The sequence below is a fragment of the Callospermophilus lateralis genome, chromosome 4 (assembly GCF_048772815.1).
Source record: "Callospermophilus lateralis isolate mCalLat2 chromosome 4, mCalLat2.hap1, whole genome shotgun sequence".
Taxonomy (NCBI): domain Eukaryota; kingdom Metazoa; phylum Chordata; class Mammalia; order Rodentia; family Sciuridae; genus Callospermophilus; species Callospermophilus lateralis.
Window position 1 is genome coordinate 67,736,579 of NC_135308.1, and position 18,365 is coordinate 67,754,943.

The 18,365-nt window shown below is 39.3% G+C and overlaps 1 protein-coding gene across 2 annotated transcripts in view; it reads left to right on the forward strand.

Annotated features, from left to right (window-relative positions):
* The first annotated feature begins 1,386 nt into the window (after positions 1-1,386).
* Positions 1,387-18,365, forward strand: part of Tulp3 (TUB like protein 3) — a 62,684-nt gene continuing 45,705 nt past the window's right edge. For both annotated transcript variants that reach the window (XM_076852548.1, XM_076852549.1), the window contains exon 1: positions 1,387-1,487. In XM_076852548.1, coding sequence (XP_076708663.1) covers positions 1,447-1,487 — 41 coding nt within the window. In that variant the 5' untranslated portion in view covers positions 1,387-1,446. The remainder of the gene's footprint in view (positions 1,488-18,365) is intronic.

Consider the following 18,365-nt stretch of genomic DNA (forward strand, 5'->3'; position numbering starts at 1 on the left):
ACTGAGGTAAATAAATATGGAAAGTTTTCAAAGAATAATGATTATGGTAATTAATGCAGAAGGACTGCCCAAAGAAATGTCTCAGCCATCATTTTACTCATACAAATGTGATCTCATTCCAACCCCATCATTTAGCCTTTACATAAGCCTACTCCGTCAGGTTTTGCTTATTTCATAGATGGGAATTTAAAGCATAGAAAATGAACCACAAGGGTTGGGGATGTGCTTCAGTTGTAGAGCACTTGCCCGGCAAGCTGAGACCCTGGGATCCATCCCCCATTTGGGTGGCGGGGGAGAGGACAACAAAGAAATGAACCATGTTCAGTGTCACCCAGTGAGTGGAAGCTGACCCAGTGAGTGCAATGCTGTGTTCTCCAAAGTTCTCCTTAACAAATTAACTTCTGGATTCAAAACGAATGTGAAAACTTTGACCTCAGAATGCTAGTAGTCTATGTGTAAGTAACTTTTGTTAGGAAGTTCTGTGGGGGCTATAATGCTAATGCTATGTTGGTAACTAGAAAGGAATGATGGTTGGGTACGTGATTTATTAGAAACAAAGAGTATAAATTTACCAAGTTTAGATAGTGGCTCTCTTGGATAACGATGTTTTAAATGTTTGAAGAAGATCCACAGGCAGTAGAGAGGTAGATGGATTCTCTGGTGTGTTTTCAGAGCAGGTTTGGGGATGATCAAGAAGTATGGGGGCTGGGAATGTGGCTCAAGCGGTAGCGCGCTCGCCTGGCATGCGTGCGGCCCGGTTCTATCCTCAGCACCACATACCAACAAAGATGTGTCCGCCGAAAACTAAAAAACTAAAAAATAAAGAAAAATTCTCTCTCTCTCTTAGAAAAAAAAAAAAAAGTTTGGGCTGTAGTAGTTGGAGGCTGAAAGAGTGTTGTGCAGTGAAGGCACAGGCGTGGTTCCAGGAAGGCCTCTGGTATCAAGGAAAGGACAGGACTACGGAGAAGCTGGCTGTAGAGGTTTTGTAAATGAAGACCTACAGACTCCAGGGAGCACTCTGGGTGGTCTTGGTACACCGCTGGGGTGCGGGAAGCCGCAACGTGTGTCGGTATTGGGGGATAGGCTCCTCCCACAGAGCCGCTCCTCAGCAAGCCGGAGCAAAGGCAACCGAGATCACTTCTGCCCTCGGTCGCAGCCCCCTGCCCGGCGGGGCTCTCTAGGGCACCAAGCCCAGGCGCGTCATCCCCGCCCCTGCGCAGGCGCCTTTAACTCCCGCGCTCCTCCCGCCCCCTAGAAACCCTCCCGCATCGCCGGCTGGAACCAATAGCCAATGAGGGAGGAGCGGCCGGTCCGTGGGCCAATAGGCGGTGGCGACAGTGCGGGGTGTGGTTGCCAAGGGGCGGGGCCCGGCTGCCGGCCAGACTTGCCACCCTAGCATCGGCGTCCCGGGGTCTGGTGGTGGGTGCCGCTTGTGAAGCGGCCGGCATGGAGGCGTCGCACTACGGACTCGGACCCCTCGGGGACAGGTCAGAAAGGGATGGCGGTTGTATCCTATTGAGCGGGGCGGAGGGTTGAAGCGAGAAGGTGGAGGTCTTGTTCCGGAGCTCTGCTGGCAGAGGGTAGGGGGGCTCGCGTCGCGTCCCGAGGGACTGAGGCGGCGGCGGGAGGGAGCCCTCTGTCCCCAGTCCCAGGTGGACCACCCTTGTGTAAAGGTGGAGACCAGAAGAGACGGCTCTGCAGCCTGCACCGTGAGCAGACTTTCTGTTCGGGTCCCCGCTTGCGAACTCTGGGAGTTTTCTTTACGAGCTCGCCGTGCCCCCTCTGGGCCTCAGATTTCCCTTACTAGGGATGCATTAGCACTGCTCGGCAAGCACTGCCTGGGAGTGTCATAACTGAGAGTGGTTGGACAAAGTGTCGGGGAGTCGAAGCGGAAGATTGTGGGTGATATTTAGTAATTTGCTCTAATGCCATTGCTTTTGGCAAGTAGTGCTGAATTCTGGAACGGAGTCTGAGGACTGAGAATGCAAAGTTCTTCTTTTTCTTCTCTCTGTTTTCCTGTAGTTGTCCCTCACTCAGGACTGTTTTATTTTCGAATACCCCATGTTTGTGCTCCTTTTTCTCTGCCGTGCCCCCTCTTTCTGCCTCCGCCAGAAGAAGAGCAAGAAATGATTTGAAATCTCAGTCTATTTTCTTGTTAGTTAGGTTCATGAAAAGTTAATGGAGAGTCGTGTGAAATTATTGACTCAAAACTTTGGCATTGTCTGAGAGAAGACGACTATATGCTTAGCTCTTTATTCCATTACCGTGGCAAGTTAAGATTTGGCACGTCAGAGTTTAGTCTCATTTAAAGTAGCATATGTGGGGCTAGGATTGTAGCTCAGTGGTAGAGCGCTTGCCTAGCACGAGTGAGGCACTGGGTTCCACTCTCAGCACCACATATAAATAACTAAAATAAAGGCCCATCGACAACTATAAAATTTAGAAAATAATAAACTTGCATATAAACAATTTTAAACCATTTTTTTTGAAAAGTCACACAGGAGAGGTTGGAGTATAGACATCCATTTTCCCTTTTCATCAGTTTCTGTTTACTTAATAGCTACACTCGTGAAATTTCACCGTGCTTTTTTTTACCCCAAGTTGAGAAAAAAATTGATACTTACTAAGTGTAAGCATGGAACTGTAGGATAGGTAAAGTTGGTATTCAGCTTTTCTGGTTGAATTTAGATTATACTTGTTTAGGTGTGGGAACTCAAATATACATATATAAATATACATATATATCTTTATTCATTTATTATTTTTATGTGGGGCTGAGGATCCAACCCAGTACCTCATACATGCTAGGCGAGCCATAGCCCCTGGGAACTCAATTTTTAATCGAATGAATTTAAACAGCAGCAGTTTTCATGGACACCAAATGTTTGATAGGACTCATGATTTTGGAGGGAAAATGGAATTGACTTTGATATTGTGGCCATGAGGCAATTTTTTAAAATTTATTGGACCAGAAGCTTAAAGATATAATTAAAAAATTTTTTTGTTCTCCCCTTTTTCTTATCAAAGAAACCAGCTCTTTAATTTTTAAAATTGACATCAAGGGAAATGTGTGACTCCCTGAATATTTCTCTTGCCCTAGGGTAATGTTAGTTACCTAGGTAAAGTTAATGCAACTTATTTTTTGTTTTTAGGTACCAGGGATAGAACCCAGGGGCGCTTTACCATTGAGCTACATCCTCAACCTTTTCTATTTTTCGTTTTGAGACAGAGTCTGACTAAATTGCCAAGGTTGGATTTGAACTTGCAATCCTCCTGTCTCAGCCTTCCAAGCCACTGGGATTACAAGCCTGTGCCACTGCTCCTGGCATTTTTATCACTTTTAAACTCATTTGTAGCTAAGAAGGAGTGAATGTGTCTTGGGGTTTTGACTTTTGTTTATGTATTTAATGCTTGTTTTTATTTATTATTTTATTTTTAGTTGTATTTATTTTTATGTGGTGCCAAAGATCTGATCCAGTGCCTCACACGTGCTAGGCAAGTGCTGTATCACTGAGCTACAACCCCAACCCTATTTATTTAAGTTGTTTTTTTTGTTTGTTTGTTTGTTTAGTTTTGTTTTCGTACTGGGAATTGAACCCAGGGAGCTTTTCCACTGAGCTACATCTCAATCCTTTTTTTTTTTTTTTTGGTACAGGGATTGAACCCAGGAGTGTTTAACCAATGAGCCACATCCCCAGCCCTTTTAAAAATATTTAAAGATAGGGTCTTACTGAATTGCTAAGTGCCTCACAAAGTTGCTGAGACTGCCTATGAACTAGCAAATCCTCCTGCCTCAGCCTTCTGAGCTGCTGGGATTACAGGCGTGCGCCACTGTGCCCTGAGTTACCCTTTTAATTTTTTATTTTGAGACAGAGTCTTGCTAAATTGATGAGGCTGGCCTCGAACTTTCGATCCTTCTGGCTCAGTCTCCTGAGTCACTGGGATTACATATGTACATCACCATACCTGATTATTTTATTTTATTTTATTTTTTTTGTGGTGCTGGGGATTGAACCTAGGGCCTTGTGCATGCAAGGCAAGCACTCTACCAACTGAGCTATCTGCCCAGCCCGACACCACACCTGGTCATTTAATGTTTTTGATTAAATACATTGATAGAGATTTTAATATTAATACTTTTCCCTGGGAGGATAATTGACTTTTTAAGTTTCCTGTGATTTTTTTTTTCATTTGAATTATGTGACTATTTTACTACAAAGCAGATTTATTTACAACAAAGTAGAAACATTGTTAATGAACAAACTTCAACGGTTTTTTCTTATGTCAAAAATATGTAATGAAAATTGGAGATGGGATTTGAAACTACACTCAGGACGTTTGTTGAGGTGAGGCATTTTATAATATCAATTCCCTAGAGACGATAGGGGTTATCTAGTGTTGGGACTTGAGTTCTCTCTGGCCTTTGTAAGTGATATGGAATTGAAGATGTGGTTTTCAGTGTGTTGTGACCTTGTGACCTAGAATTATCTAAGAAAGTCCTGGTCTGTGGTTTATCCATATGCCATAGTTTCTCTTTAGAAATATGAATAGTAGTTCTGACTGGAAGTTATGCCAGTCTTGTTACTAACAATATCTAACATACATGTATTTCTACAAATTTGAAGGCCACACACAGCTCTAAAACGGAAAGAATAGTCCTTTTTAACAACTTTCTTCCAAGGTCTTTCTGTTCCAGTTAGGCTGATTCAGATATTTTTTTCCTATGGTTTTAACGTCTGGCTTCTCTTATTCTTTCCTATGGAAATTCTGCAGTTTTCCTGGCATTGGTACCCACTGAAAGAAAAAGCTAATGCTTGTTCTTACCAAAAGGGAAAGAATGCTTGAATTCCTCAGAGGAGCTGAAGCTGCCTTGCTTCAGAGTATTTGAGGGTTTTAGGGTCTGAATAATTCCCTTAGTTCCCTGTTGAAGAGTATCTCTGCAGTGGAATGAAGTCTTCTGTCAAACTAGAATTTCCTGTAGGCTGCTATTGCTCTTTCCTCTGAATCAGTTCACCAGGAATAAACTCCTTGTACTACTAAATGCTAAATATCTTCTGCCTAGTCAGACATACTTGCTGTCAGTAATAATGAATGCCAAAAAAATTTCCTAGCCTGCTTAAAGGCTTGAATCTATGTGTGCCTGAGAGAGGGCATACTGTCCACACATAATCCATGTGTTGTCTTTATTTAATATTACTTTTTTGCGGGTGGTGCTGGGAATTTAACCCAAAACTTTGTACTTACTGAGTACCTTTGAGCCATAACTCCTCTCTCTTTATTAACTCACTTTTTAGGAGTTGATTTTCTTTGGGGGGTGTGGATAACTGAGATGGAACCCAGGGCCTCACACATGCCAAACAAATGCTGTACCTCTGAGCCACATTCCCAGCCTGGTAGGAGACTTGTTAATGAAGATGTCATGTCTGTCCCTTTGCCATAGAATCTTCTGTGACAACATTAAGTGTTACTATTGTACCAGTCACCATGATTTCTGAAAGAACTGTTCTAAACTGGAGGATGGTGGTACTTTTATTCTTTGTAAGATGGCACCTGATGTTTTGCCACAAACATAAACAAAGCATTATGGTGAGGGGAGCACTGGACGCTTTCACTAGGTTTCTGAGTTCTCCTGTCAGCCTTTTGCCCTTCAGCAGTGTGATTCTGAGCAGGTTATCTACTTCTTTGGCCTGAATTTTCTCTTCTAGAAATGAGGGCTTCTTTGGATTCCTTCAGTGATTTATAATAAATTGATACAATAACAAATAGATATATTTAAACTGTACATAGTACGAATTTCAAAAGGTACAAAATGAAATTTAGTGAAAACTGATTCTTCTCATTATCTCCATGTCATCTACTATTGATAGGTTTCTTGGGGTCCCTGCAAAATACTTTTTTTTTTTTTTTTTTTTTTTGATGAGCGGGTTGCCTGGAATTGTACCCAGGGTCTTGCTTGAACTAAGCATGTATTTTACCACTGAGCTACACCAGAGCCAAATGATCTCTTAATTAAGTTTCTTTCCTACTCTTCAAATTTGATCATTTTGATTTTTAGAATACAACATATCATCTAAATTCTGATATCTACTTTTTTAGAGTATGAGTTATAGTTGGCAAGTTTCATTTCGTTTCTTTACTGTGACAATATATAGAGAATAGAACTATAATATAAAAATAAGAATTTTTTTTCACACAGACTTTTGAAAACTGAAATCAGGGCTTTTTAGCCTTGCAGAAAGAAACTTCAGTAAATCTAAAATTTGCCTTTGATTTGGGTTTTGGAATGAAGGTGGTTTAACAAAGTATAAATTGTTTTCATATTGTAACAGTGTATTTTGTTACAGTGATTTGATATGTCTGGAAAGCTCCAGGCAAAAGTAGGAAGGAGCATTTGATGGAAGTTCTTAAACTGGTAAACCAATGTTGTTGTTGTTGTTTGGGGGGAGTGGTACATACTCTACCACTGAGCTACATCCCCAGCCCTTTTTTTATTTTTTTGCCTTTATTTTATTAGTTTATTTTTATGTGGTGCTAAGGATTGAACCCAGTGCCTCACACATGCTAGGCAAACATTCTGCCACTGAATTACAGCCCTGGCCCTTATTTTTTGAGACAGAGTCTTGCTAAATTGCTGAGGCTGGCCTCCAATTTGCAATCCTTGTGCTTCAGCCTCTTGCAGTCTCTGGGCTTACAGGTATGCATTCAACTGCATTTTTTAGAAAGGGAAAAGTCTAGCAAGAGAAAAAATGATGAATACTAACAACTTATTTGTGACCTTTGTAATTTTCAGAGTATAGTCAGATATTTGATTTCTTGAACTTCATTATTCTGAAGAAAACAGGGCAGGAGCCATTAACTTAATCCCAGTGGCTCGGGTGGCTGAGGCAGGAGGATCACGAGTTCAAAGCCAGCCTCAGCAATTTAGTGAAGCCTAATGCAACTCAGGGAGACCCGGTCTCTAAATAAAATATAAAATAGTGCTGGGGATGTGGCTCAGTGGTCAAGTGCCCTTGAGCTCAATCCCTGGTACCAAAAAAAAAAAAAAAATGTGATAGTGGGGTGTGGTGGTGCGGGCCTATAGACCCAGCTGCTTGGGCTCAAGCCTATGTAATAGAGGGAGACCCTGTCTCAAAAACAAGCCGAAATAGGGCATGGTGGCACATTCTTGTAATCCCAACAACTCAGTAGGCTGAGCAGAAGGATCATAAGCCTCAGCAACTTAGAGAGGTCCTAATTTAGCAAGACCTTGTCTCAACATTGAAAATAAAGAGGGATGTGGAGTGTACAAATGAGTACTGATTTATCCAAAGAGAAGAAAATATTTATTTAGTTTGCCATGCTGGAGGGATGGAACCCTCGTTAGGTAAGCAGACACTGTACTGGGCTATGACCCCAGTTCCCAGAAGTATTTATTAGGTATTGTCAGGCAAAAGATTGTACTTCCATCTTTATACAAAAATAAATAAATAATGTTCCTGAAGAGAGAAAATATAACCCCCGAGGAAGAGAGAAACAGATAAAAGGTGGAATGGACTTAGGTTCTGAGTATTATCTATTTTTGGATCTACAAGGAATGAATGCATTCTGGTTCTAGTCATACATTTTAAATAACCTTTCTGTTTAGCTCACTCAAAGGAATTCCTTTTGCATTTGCTATGTGGGTTATGCAAAACCTAAAGGGGTTCACTAAAATAATTTTCCTTGCTCTGCTCTTTGGAGCTATATGAATTCTTAAATTGGGTGCCAGCTTTTCCTTCTTATTGCCTCCCTCTTCCTAGGCAATTTCTCTGCTTTCACTCTATCTTACTAAATGAGCCTCTTAGGAGATGGATTTTCATTCCCTAGCTTCAATTAAGTTAACTCCAGATTGTGTCAGTCTTTCAAGTAGAAGACATCTGAGCCTAGAATACTAACATTTCTCCTTGGTTGACGAAGGATGGATTTCAAAGGAGTCTTTTCTGGGAGTACTGATTTGATTTATATGGCTCTTTTCCCAGGAACAATGTTTTGTTCTAGCCAGATGTGTCTCAGTATGTGAAAATATGGCCTTCCAGTATTGACATTTAGGATCTGGACAGGTTTACTTAAAAAATACTTTATTTATAATCACAGCAGCTTGGGAGATTGAGGCAAGAGGACTGTGAGTTCAAATCCAGTCTCAGCAACAGCAAGGCGCTAAGCAACTCAGTGAGACCCTGTCTCTAAATAAAATACAAAATAGGGTCGGGGATGTTGCTCGGTGGTCGAGTGCCCCTGAGTTCAATCCCTGGTATCAAAAAAACAAAAAACAAAACAAAACAAACACTTTATTTGTAGGACTGCGGTTGTAGCTTAGTGGTAGAGTACTTGCCTAGCATGTGTGAGGCCTGGGTTCAATCCTCAGCACCACATAAAAATAATAAAATAAAGGTATTGTGTTCATCTACAACTAAAAAAAATTTTAAAAATACTTTATTTGTAGCTGTTGCTATTACCTAAAATGATTGTTAGTTTGAACATAAAATCTGGTGCCCTTTTTCTCCTTTGGTGCTGCGGACAAATCCAGGGCCTTATGCAGGCTAGGCACTAAACTACACCCCTAGCCCTGCAAAGACCTCTTTGAAATCCATTCACTGGCTTAGAAATTCTGCTATCTAAAATTAGCAAATGAACTGGCGTTTTGAATTAAAAGATTCTTGACGAATTTATTAAAATACCATAGTAATGAAATCCCTGACTCTGCTGACCATTGAAAGCAGGTATTATCAGTGGTGTGGTTTAGCACAGTGAGATGGAAAAGATAAGATTTGTGATCCTGTTCTGGCTCTTTCCATGACAAGCTATGTGACCTTGGGCAAATTGTTTAGTTCCTGGGTTTGATACCTCATGTGCAAAATGGGATTATAGTAACTTCTTTGTAGGGGTTTTTGTTTGTTTGTGGGTTGTTTTTTTTTTGTACCAAGGATTGAACCCAGGGACTAACTAGTGAGCCTTTTTATTTTTTAGTTTGAGACAGGGTCTAATGAATTTGCTTAGGGTCTTGCTAAATTTCTGAGACTGGCTTTGATTTGTAATCCTCCGGCCTCAGCCTTCTTAGTTGCTTGGATTATAGGTATGTACCATCACACCCAAACCCAGAAGGTTTTTTTTTTTTTTAATATTTTATTAGTTATTGATGTACCTTTGTTTATTTATATGTGGTGCTGTGAATCAAACCCAGTGCCTCACACATGACTAGGCAAGTGCTCTACCACTGAGCTACCAACCCCAGCCCAATATACAGAATGTTTTGAAGGGTGATAATATCATAGTGAAGTCATGGTAGTGTTGTCAGTGAAGGTAGGGTTAAGGTAACACATTTCTTTGTAGTGTTAAAAGAATAACATAGAGCTGGGAGTAGATGCGTGGCTGTAACCCTAGCTACCCAGGAGAATGAAACAAGGAAATCCTAAATTTGAGGCCAGTCTGGTCAACTTAGTGAGACTCTGTCTTAAGTTTTTAAAAAAATTTTAAAAAGGATGGATGTAGCTGGTGGCGGAGTACTTGCCCAGCATGCGAAGTCCTGGGTTCAATCTCAGCACCATAAATAAATAAATAAATAGTAATGTAAAGTAAAAATTTTATGTAATAGCAGCAGTTACTGTTTGTTGAGTCCTCGCTATGGACAAATCTAATTTTTTATTTAAAAAAAATTTTTTTTGTAGTTGTAGATGGACAGAATACCTTTATTTTATTTGTTCGTTTATATATGGTGCCAAGGATCGAACTTGCCTAGCACCATAGGATCGAACCCAGCATGCCACTGAGCTATAGCCCCAGCCCAACAAATCTTATTAATTCTTATAAAATCTTATATTTTTTAAAAAATGTTTATTTTTTAGTTGTAGTTAGGCACAACCTTTATTTTACTTATGTGGTACTGAGGATCGAACCCAGGGCCTCGCACGTGTAATGAACCATGAGCCACAACCCCAGCCCCACAATAACCTTATATTTAGTCCTCACAATAACCATGTGAATTAGTGTCATTGTCTTTAGTTTTGTCAATAAGGAAACTTGAGTCTTCCCAAGTTTGTTGTTTTGGAAACGGCTCTGATCACACAGCTGTGCTTCTCTAAATAGGGAATGCAACCTCTTAGTTTGAAGTAATGCATGCTAAGCCAGGGATCAGCAGATCTTTTCTGAAAAGGGCTACATAGTAAATATTTTCGGTTTTGTGGGCCATGCAGCTGTAGATAAAATACACACATGCATCTGTAGATAAAATATAAATGAGTAAGATTGACTTTATTATTATTTATAAACACTGAAATTTGAATTTTATGTAATTTTTACATCTCAAAATATTATTTGTATGAGACTTTTTTAAAACCTTCTAAAAATGTAGAAACCATTCTTAGCTCATAGGCAATATAAAAAGAGGCAGCATGGCTCTTTTGGCCCATCGTTGTAGTTTGCAGCCTCTATGCTAAGTCACAAGATAAAAATGTTTTCTAAAAGAGAGTATTTTCTATATGGAAGGTCAGTTATTCATATTAAGAGGGTATTGGGGGTTGTTTTTTTATTAAAATGGAACCAGTTGCATTATGGAGTAGAATCCAAAATTTAATTTTTAATTTTAATTTTTTTTTTTTTTTTTTTTGGTACTGAAGATTGAACCCAAAGGACTTAACTACTGAGCCATGTCCCCAGTTCATTTTATTTTTTATTTTAAGAAATGGTCTTGCTGAGGAATCTTCCTTCCTGCCTCTGCCTCTGGAATCACTTGGATTATAGATGTACACCCCCATATGTAGCCCAAAATTTAATTTTCAAAACAAAACATTGATTTTAAAGATGTGGAACGGGGTATACCTCAGTGGTAGAGCAGCTCCTGGCCTTGCCATGTCCTGGTCTGTTTACTACTCCCATTTTCAGGGCCCCCCTCTTAGCACTGCCTTTTACTCTTGCTTCTTGTCCCTAATGAGGCTAGAGGAGCACCATAAGGAACAAGCCATCAGTCAGACTGAAATTATTCAAGATATGCAGCCACTGGAGCAAAAGTGTGGTCTGATCCATTTAGCAGGAAACGAGAAGGCTGTCCCAGGGACTTGCAGGCTGAAGCAGGAGGATCACAAGTTTGAGGCCAGTCTCAGCAATTTAGCAAAGTCCTGTCTTAAAATTTAAAAAGGGGCTAGGGGGCTGGGGATGTGGCTCAATTGGTAGCGCGCTCCCCTGGCATGCGTGCGGCCCGCGTTCGATCCTCAGCACCACATACAAACAAAGATGTTGTGTCCACCGAAAACTAAAAATAAATATTAAAAAATTCTCACTCTCTCTCTCTCACTCTTTCTTAAAAAAAAAAAAAATAAATAAAAAGGGGCTAGGGATGTAGCTCAATGGTGATGTGTGCTCCTGGATTCAATCCCAGTACCAAAAAAAAAAAAAGAAAAGAAAAGAAAGTAGACATCTTTATCCTTTTGATTCTACATCAAGCACAAAAACCACCTCACTGTAGAAGGATGGCTGGCGAAGAAAACTAGTGCCATCAGTAAGAGCTCTTTTTTAACAAAAATATTTTCAGTTGTAGATGGACACAATACCTTTATTTTATTTATTTATTTTTTTATGTAGTGCTGAGGTTTGAACTCAGTGCCTCATATGTGCTATGTAAGTGCTCTACCACTAGCTATACAACCACAGCCTAATAAGAGCACTTTTAATAATAGACTGGATTAATGGACATCTTTGAACTATTTTGATTGATCTTTGACTACTCCATGAGATAGGGGTCCAAATTAATTCTCTTGATATGGCTATCCAGTTGTCCTAGTACCATGTAATTGAAAAGATTATTCTTAATCTATATTTTAAACTAAAGTGTTATTGAACATCTTTATAATTTTAGTATCTCTCTATACTTTAGTACCTTCATTTTTTTTTCCTTTTTATTTTTGGTTATCGGAGATTGAACTTGGGGGCACTTGCTGACTGAGCCACATCCCCAGCCCTATTTTGCATTTTATTTAGAGACAGGATCTCACTAAGTTGCTTATACCTTGCTATTGCTGAGGCTGGCTTTAAACTGGCAAACCTCCTGTCTCAGCCTCCCATGCTGCTAGGATTACAGGCATACACCACCATGCCCTGCTTCTTTTGTTTTTTCCTTTTCTTTTTTAAAATATTTTTTTAGTTGTTGATAGACCTTTATTTATTTATATGTAGTTCTGATAATCGAGCCTAGTGCCTCACACATGCCAGGCAAGTGTGCTAACACTGAGCCCCAGCCCATCGTTTTTTTCTTTATAATGTCCACAAAGTATTATTTTTTATAAACGTACCTTATATTTGCCTGTTCAGAGACATTGAAATTATGTTGATTTCTCCCCCTGTGGAACATAGTGAAGTAATAACATCCTGGTCACACATGTCTTTGTGTATTTGGGGTATGCAGAGTTTAAGTTTCGATGGATGTTGCTAAATATCCCTTTCAAAAGGTTATTTAAACTTTTTCTTCAGTAGATTATGAATGCCTGTTTTGAAGTGGAGCAGTTACCATCCATTCTTATTGCTCAGTCTATTGAAAATGCATAGTGAGTAAACAGTAGGCACTCAAATATTGAAAGGCAGTAAATTAGATAGTAAAACTGAGGGGCCATTTGCAATATGGATCAGAGGCAATCTAAACTGATCTGCAAAAAGGATTCCAAATGGACATTAAAAGCTTGGCCAGATAAAAAATTTAAAGTCAATTAATGCAGAATTCAACAACTTATAGCCAATTTACATATGAAAACAAGTACCAAGGTAATCGATTCTTGTGTTTTTTATTTTATTTTATTGGTCATTCTTGTGTTCTTGGTGGATGAAACCAAGCATATTTTTGAGACCAAGATTTTGGGGGAGGAACTGGCTTTAAACTCCTGTCTCAGCCCCAGGGGTTGAACTCAGGGGCACTCGCCCACTGAGCCACACCCCCAGCCCTGTTTGTATTTTATTTAGAGACAGGGTCTCACTGAGTTGCTTAGTGCCTCACCATTACTGAGGCTGGCTTTGAACTCGTGATCCTCCTGCTTCAGCCTCCAGAGCCACTGGGATTATATGTGTGTGCCACTGTGCCTGGCAAAACCAAGTTTTTTAAAATTTTTAAAAATTTTTTGGACACAATAGATGTGTTATTTATTTATTTTTATGTGGTGCTGAGGATCGAACCCAGTGCCTCACAGATGCGAGACAAGTGCTCTACCAAGATTTTGACTGGCAATTATGATGGAGAATTGCCACAAAAACTTTATCAAAAATCTATAATAAGTGAAATTTTGTTTGATAGTTGCTGAGTTCAAGATTCTGGTTAGCAAAATATTCCATGAATAATGGCAATATATACTACCTTGGAGATACTAAGGTTATAGCATTTGGCTCTTGGAGTGTGACTTGATAAAACAATTAGCATTATTATAAGTTCAAATTTAATAGTGTGTTCAAAAATCACTCTTGCCAGCTTTACTGATAAAGTATCATAATCCCAGGCTGACTTATCTTGGCAAACAAAACAAAGTTTGTTATATAGCTGATACTACAGTAGGGTTTGAAAACATTGCCCCGGTTATGCCTTTAACTGGGGGAGGAAACCAAGGAACAGAACAGAAGCCTTTCTCACCTCAATAACTGGCTTCATTGCACCCCTAGACATGCACTTTTCTAATGGTCAACTATGTAATGTGCATAGCTAATAGGACAGGTACTATTATAGTAAATCTAAAAAGAGTTCACCTTAGGTTTAAAACAAAGTTTTCAGGGCTGGGATTGTAGCTTAGTGGTTGAGCACTTGCCTCACATGTGTGAGGCACTGGGCTCCATCCTCAGCACCACATAAAATAAATAAAACAAAGATATTGTGTCCATCTACAACTAAAAGTCAAAATTTAAAAAAACCCAAAGTTTTCATTTTCTATTTAAAAAAATATTTTTTGACCTCTCACACATAAATAACAATGATTTTAGGCTTGTGGCATACCTTATTAAAATTGTTTCTTATAATTAGGCAGGGTAGTCAGGGAATCCATCCTGATTGGGAATTTGAAAACTTTTTGATAAACTTTATGACATTCCTACTCTCATTTTATCATTCTTATTATTTTCCACAGCCCTGTAGGTTAAAAATGAGAATAGTAATATCTAATTTTTACCTACTTTGCAAAGTCACAGCAAGGAATGTAAGACATAAGTAGGAAGAAATTTCTTTCATGTAATTTTTTTTTTTTTTGGTACTGGGGTGCTTAATCACTGAGCTGTATCCCAGCCACCCCCCACCTTTCAAAATTTTATTTATTTACTTTTTTTGGTACCAGGGACTCAACCACTGAACCACATCCCCACCCTTATTTTTTTTTTTTTTAATTTTTATTATTATTTTTTTTTTTAAATTTTTTTCCCCACCCTTATTTTTTATTTTATTTAGAGATAGGGTCTCACTGAGTTGCTTAGTGCCTCGCCATTGCTGAGGCTGGCTTTGAACTCATGATACTCCTTTCTCAGCCTCCCAAGCTGCAGCCTCCCAACTGCTGGGATTATAGGCATGTGCCACTGTGTCTTGGCCCGTACATTTTTTTTAATATTTATTTTTAGTTTTAGGTGGACACAATATCTTTATTTTATTTTTACATGGTGCTGAGAATTGAACCCAGTGCCTCACACATGCGAGGCATACACTCTGCCCCAATCCCGGCCTGTACCTTTTATAAAATGCATTCACATACTATAAAACAGTATATAATGAAAAGTAAGACTGTTTTCTTCCCTGTCCCCTATTTAATTTTCTTGCCTGAAAGAAACATCAATACCAGTTTTTTCTGTATTCTCCCCAAAATGGTCCCTGCATTTTAAACATAAATGTATATTTATGTATTTTTCTTTCCATAAATGAAGAAAATTACTTCTTAGAATTTAGTAATTTTAGAAGCAATTACTTCTCCCCAATTTTCTGTACCTTGCCTTTTCCTAATTAACAAAGCACTTGGAAATCTATGATGAAAAATTTTATATTTCTTATCAAAGTGTTTATATTTCAGAAATAATAAAAAGAACAACTATAAGATAATTATTATACAATTGAGTTTTTTATTTTTACTTATGGCTTATTTATTTAAAAATTTTAAATTAAATTAAACTAAACATTTTTTTGCAGTGCTGGGATGGAATCCAGGGCCTCATGCATTGCTAAGGCAAGCATTCGATCACTGAGCTGCGTCCCCAGCTCCAGGGAGTTTTACTTTTGGGAAATAATAATAATAATAAAACTATGGGAGCTTTGGAAAGATTGGAGTGAAGGAGATTGACAATGTTTATGATAATTTGTGGAGACTTCAGGGTCAATTTCCCTCTCCTTGATAAACTATACTAACATAGGTCACATAGTTTATTTGTAGCTGCTTATTTATTGGATGATTGTTGTTATTTATTTAATTTTTTTAATATTTATTTTTTTTAAGTTTTAGGTGGACACAATATCTTTATTTTACATTTATGTGGTGCTGAGGATCGAACCCAGTGCCTTGTGCAGCTAGGCGAGCACTCTACTGCTGAGCCACAACCCCAGCCCCGATTGTTGTTATTTTATTTTAGTATACCACTTTATTTTTATTTTTTAGTTGTCAATGGACGTTTATTTTATTTATTTATATGCAGTGCTGAGACTCAAACCCAGTGCCTCATACATGCTAGGCAAGTGCTCTCCCACTGAGCCACCATCCCCCACCACTTTATTTTGACACATATTTTCTTTAATTTTTATTAATGGTAGGACTATTTTGAGCATCTACTACATATTTCACTCTTGTATAGCACATAGACAAGATAGGGATTCAGAAAATCTAATGAGTGCTTTCTGTTTGCCAGCTACTATTTGAACCATCTTATATTTATTTATTTTTACTATTTTTAAAAATATTTATTTTTTAGTTGTAGTTGGACACAACACCTTTGTTTTATTTATTTATTTTTATGTGGTGCTGAGGATCGAAATAAGGCCTCACATGCGCTAGGCGAGCAATCTACCGCTGAGCCACAGTCCCAGCCCCTTATATTTATTTATTAGCTTGTTTCAGTTTGTTGTGGTGATTGTAAGCACATGGCAACCAAATGACAGAGGCAGGAGATTGTAAGCAAACCTCAGATCAGCAAGCTTTCCTTTATTCTTCAGTGAAGTCAATCAGGCATGAGAGGGCTCATTTTCTGGGTATAGTGTTATGCTCGAATTAGGGACCCCCAAAGACCACCAGAGACCCAAGATCGATGCAAGCAGCAAAGAGGTGTTTATTGCAAGCTAGCTCGGTCCTCCGCACGCGCGCGCACACACAGCAACTGATGACGCTGAGAGGCCCCAGCCCAGGATTTGCAGCATTTTTATACATTCTTTGGAGAGGGCAGGGACTTCACATACATCATAGCCTCTCTTAGCAAATCATCACACACCGCGGGAAAATCAAATAACAACTCTAAAACATGATTAGCACATTCACTGGCGGGAACAGGTTGGGTAGGGGTGATTGGTCAGTACAAAAGGGGTATTCGTTTGAACTGATTTGTTTGAGCCTAGAGTGGTGTGTGTGCTGAACTACATGGTTTCCCAACTTGTTACCAACCACCATAAACCACTGGGAGGGTCATCTGGCATCCCAGGTATTTCCCTGTCTCATTCTGAATGGTGGCTGCTACGGGGCTGCTATGGATCCCCACCTAGCCTGACTGAGTCAGGGACACCTGGTGCAGCAGATCTCTCCTGTTATTTATAAACAACTTAGCAGGGTGGGAATGTGCCTAGGAGTGCTCTGTGGGTTTTTCCAAGGACTAAGGTCATGTCCCTTCCTTGGACAGGCTTTGCTCTGAGGTAGAGGCTGGTTTTTCAATAGGAAATGGCCCCCAGAAGGAGTTTGGGTTTCATCGTTTTCAATGAGGGTGACTTAATCATGGAGACTGCGGACATTCAATTTGAACAGTCAGGGACCTAATTGTGCAGGTTAAAATTTTAACTTGTAAGTTCAACTTGTTGTCACTGGAAAAAGCTCACAACTTAGTGATCACTGATTGTCTCTGGGAGCCATTGTTACCTAGAGCTTCACTATTTGCTTTTCTCCTTCCAGGACTCATCTACATTGGGAAAGGGTAAAAGTCCAGGGCCTAGCATTTCAGTGTTTGCCTCCTTCCTACAGGACCCATTGTGGTTGGGAAGGGGTGAATGTTTGCTTTTGGTGGAGATGCTGGGGATGGCTTTTTCCCTCAGGGCTCATTGTTAATGTTTGGTTAATTTCCCTCCCTTCTTCCGAGCCACACTATCGCTCATTTTTCTTGAGGAGCTGACTTGTAGGAATATTATTTTTCATAACCCTTCAGTGATGGTACTAGAAATGGAACCCAGAGCTTGGAGCATGTTAAACAAGCTCTCCACCACTGAGCCACATACCCAGCTCTTGTTTGAATCTTATGTAGCCATATGAAGGGAGTATTATTATCCTCGTATTATGTGTGAGAAGCTGAGGCAGCAGAGAGGTTCAGAAATTTGTCCAAGCTCATGTAAGTAGAGGAGCCATGATCAGAAAAGTCACATCAGAAGAGTCCAAAACCTGTCCTTGTATTTTTTCCTTTTTATAGTTGATTGACTTTCCATTTACTCTTATGTGTTTTATGAGATCATTATCATCCCTGTTGTTAGGGAAAGAAAATGAAGAAAAGTGAAATTGCTTGCCTAGGTTATCTGCATGCCCTTTTAGATATATTTACCAGGGCTTTAAAGTTTGTGCTGTTGACAAAGGTCCTGTGGAGAATAAAAACAGCCTGATTTTCCTGGACTTTAGGTAGCATGGCTATTCAGCAGTGACTGGTTTTGCTGTGATTAAGATGGCAAATTTTAAGTTTAAGTAGATTGTTTTTGTCTTCTCTACTTACTTATCTGTCAACTTAATTGCTTTTTTTTTTAAACAGTTAGAAAGCAATTCAAAAGGAAGCTTTTGTTATTTAAAAATAGAGTTAAGGCAGCAGGAAACAAGCATGGTTATTTACTCACTCTGCAATATAGAGAGGAGTTGTTCCTGTTTGTGTTTCTATGTCAGCTCCAGAAGAATCCTTCCATGTGTGGTGAGCTTTGTGTTCATCTTCAGTTGTTGACTTTTCATGGACTTGAAAATTTCAGTTGAAGGATTCTATATCATATATTTCAGACTTGAAATTCACTTCCTCATTGACATTTTGTTGTATGATTTCCCATAGGAAGGTATGAAAATTGGAATGACATTGGTGATTGAAAGAATTATCAAAGGAAGCCCTAAGAAACAGACCAGAAAATGTATTTGATTCTCTTTGTTGTTAGTGATGTTCCAAATTCCTCTAGGGCTCTGTGTAGGGTGGTGCTT